Source organism: Gadus morhua, chromosome 7 (assembly GCF_902167405.1).
Source record: "Gadus morhua chromosome 7, gadMor3.0, whole genome shotgun sequence".
In the NCBI taxonomy this organism is placed as follows: Eukaryota; Metazoa; Chordata; class Actinopteri; order Gadiformes; family Gadidae; genus Gadus; species Gadus morhua.
Window position 1 is genome coordinate 4,806,115 of NC_044054.1, and position 1,839 is coordinate 4,807,953.

The 1,839-nt window shown below is 42.0% G+C and overlaps 1 protein-coding gene across 1 annotated transcript in view; it reads right to left on the reverse strand.

Moving 5' to 3' along the window:
- Positions 1 to 1,148, reverse strand: part of pudp (pseudouridine 5'-phosphatase) — a 12,869-nt gene extending 11,721 nt beyond the window's left edge. The window contains exons 1-2 of the mRNA XM_030362195.1: positions 888 to 1,148; positions 1 to 57 (exon numbers count right to left, since the gene is read on the reverse strand). The exon at positions 1 to 57 is cut by the window's left edge and continues 59 nt beyond it. Of these exons, the coding sequence (XP_030218055.1) occupies positions 1 to 57; positions 888 to 957 (127 nt within the window). The 5' untranslated portion in view covers positions 958 to 1,148. The remainder of the gene's footprint in view (positions 58 to 887) is intronic.
- Positions 1,149 to 1,839: the final 691 nt, after the last annotated feature.

The window sequence follows — 1,839 nt, forward strand, 5'->3', positions numbered from 1 at the left end:
GCTTCCCGAAGCGATCGCACACCTCCTGGAAGGACACTGTGTAGAGCCGCTCTGTGTCTGGGAAGGGGGGGAGGGGTTAGGAAGGATGGGCTGATGGGAGTGTGAATGAATGAATGAATGAATGCGTGTGTGTGTGTCTCCGTCTGTCTGTAAGAGTGTGTCTATGTGTGTGTCTCAATCTCCGTTTGTGTGTCTTTCATTCTGTCTGCATGGCAATGGCTCTGTATGCCTCTATCTGTGGGTGTGTATCTATCTGTCACACGTCATGCATAGTGGGTGTCTATGTTTGAGACAGTTTGTGTGTGTGTGTGTGTGTGTGTGTGTGTGTGTGTGTGTGTGTGTGTGTATGTGTGTGTGTAAACAATATAATTGATTTATTGTGTAAATTTCAGAATGCATATCAGAATCTAATTGTAGCCGGATGAAATAATATATATATACTAATATTAATAGCTTACAGGTCCAATATGCATTATTTACGTATTTCAATGCTTGATAGGCTCAATTTTTTTCTATTGGACTCATTCATAAAACACATCACACACTGATACACAAATGCTGGGTTTGTCTGTCCTGAGGGTCCATGGTTGTTTGCGTGTTGCTGTCCCATGACGTCACAACGGGTCAAAGAGGGGGACTAGCCACCACGCACACAACCGTGGAGCCTACATACACACGCACGATGACGCACAATTCAATTAGCCGTTTGCTTTACAGGTTTTTATACACATCATGTTTTATGCAAAGATAAAGCTTTAAGACCATTGATAAACTACAACGACCGTATCGGTGTGGGAGTGCGTCGTATACGTGTTCTGACAACACGGAAATTAATTATTTTTATATTTCTAAGTAAAGATATATTTTTTAAAAGCAGGTTTTAAGACCTAGAAGTAGTCCGTCCATGTCGAAGAGCACATGAGTGACGGGCATGAAGGTCTGGTTGGGCAGAGACATGGCGCAGGAGGACCCGATAAACGTTGAAATACGGACAAATAACAACACAATGAGCGGGTAAACACGAAGCCAACAGGCCGGCTTTTACGACGCGTCGTTTCGCGATTTAAATGTGACTTTTCTGAAGCTTTTCTATGGTCCGGTAGAGTATAAGTATCCCGGAAACTGCACGGAAGCGTCGCAGAGGGAACTCCGCGCAGCTTTATGGTTGTCCCGCCCCCCGCGCAAGGCCTCATGGAATATGAAGTCATATCGTCTCAGCAGTAGACGGCCTACACACGTCTGAGTATGTTTATAGGACTACAGACAGACAGACAGACAGACAGACAGACAGACAGACAGACAGACAGACAGACAGACAGACAGACAGACAGACAGACAGACAGATAGATAGTTATAAAGCTAGATGGACTGATACATACATATAAATATATGTATAAATACAACCATATCAAAGTCTTAGAAGTTCACAAGATCTTCTTAAATCCTCCTTCCCTCTCCCAACTAATTAGATTTTCCTCACCACAGCTCAAAGTAAAATCCTTATTGAAAGCCAATTTCAATAATATATAGCCTATGTGTGTTTTTAAACATTTGTTACACCTTTCCTGCTTCTTGGCTCTCAGACCGTAGTCCGGGAGCACAGGGGAGACGTTCCCTCCAGGGCCGATTATGGGGTCAGAACAGTCTCATTAATAATGAATGCACAGAGAAGGATTCACAAATGTATTTTGTGATTTATATGTGAATTTCTCTCTTCTCACAAATACAATTCAATGCACACATAAATGTGCACAGATTCCTAAATAAATGGATATCGGTATGTATAAATGTAAAATAAATCCGAAAACAAAAATAAGTTTCACAAACACATTTCTGATC